This window comes from Geospiza fortis, unplaced genomic scaffold, assembly GCF_000277835.1.
Source record: "Geospiza fortis unplaced genomic scaffold, GeoFor_1.0 scaffold112, whole genome shotgun sequence".
Taxonomy (NCBI): Eukaryota; Metazoa; Chordata; class Aves; order Passeriformes; family Thraupidae; genus Geospiza; species Geospiza fortis.
In genome coordinates this window covers 14,277,784-14,278,267 of record NW_005054298.1, presented here as the reverse complement: position 1 = coordinate 14,278,267, position 484 = coordinate 14,277,784, and the positions used below count along the sequence as shown (strand labels likewise).

The window sequence follows — 484 nt, the reverse complement described above, 5'->3', positions numbered from 1 at the left end:
CAGCAGCAGCATCCCCTCCAGCCCCAGCCAGGTGCAGCCTTAGTGTGCAGCCCCCAAGGGGATGAGGTCTCCCTGCAGGGCCCTTGGCAAGCTCTCTGAGCTTGGGGGTTACCAAAGTGAGTCCAGGTAACCGTCGGAGGGGGAGTCCCGCTGATCATGCAGACAAAGCGCGCTGTCCGCCCTTCCACCACGTCCACATCCTCCAGCTTGCGGGTGAAGAGCGGCTGCACAGAGGGCTGCACCGTCAGCCGGGCACTGCAGGTCAGCTCATCTGCGAGGAGAGCAGGCACTGTGAGCCCCACAGCACACGCCTGTGCAGGGCAGGAGCAGCCTGTGACACCCCCTGGCTGCAGCCCAGCAACCAGTGTGGCTGTGGGTGAGCATACCCCACACATGGTGTGGGTGACCCCGGGTGTGTGGGGTTCCAGGCTCTGACCCTGTGCAGGGCAGGGGGGCACAAATGTGTACAAGGTCCCCCTGCCCA

The 484-nt window shown here is 64.9% G+C and overlaps 1 protein-coding gene across 1 annotated transcript in view; it reads right to left on the bottom strand.

Annotated features, from left to right (window-relative positions):
- SPEG (striated muscle enriched protein kinase) overlaps window positions 1–484 on the bottom strand; it is a 37,535-nt gene that overhangs the window by 13,827 nt on the left and 23,224 nt on the right. The window contains 1 exon segment of the mRNA XM_031058091.1: window positions 102–271. Coding sequence (XP_030913951.1) covers window positions 102–271 — 170 coding nt within the window.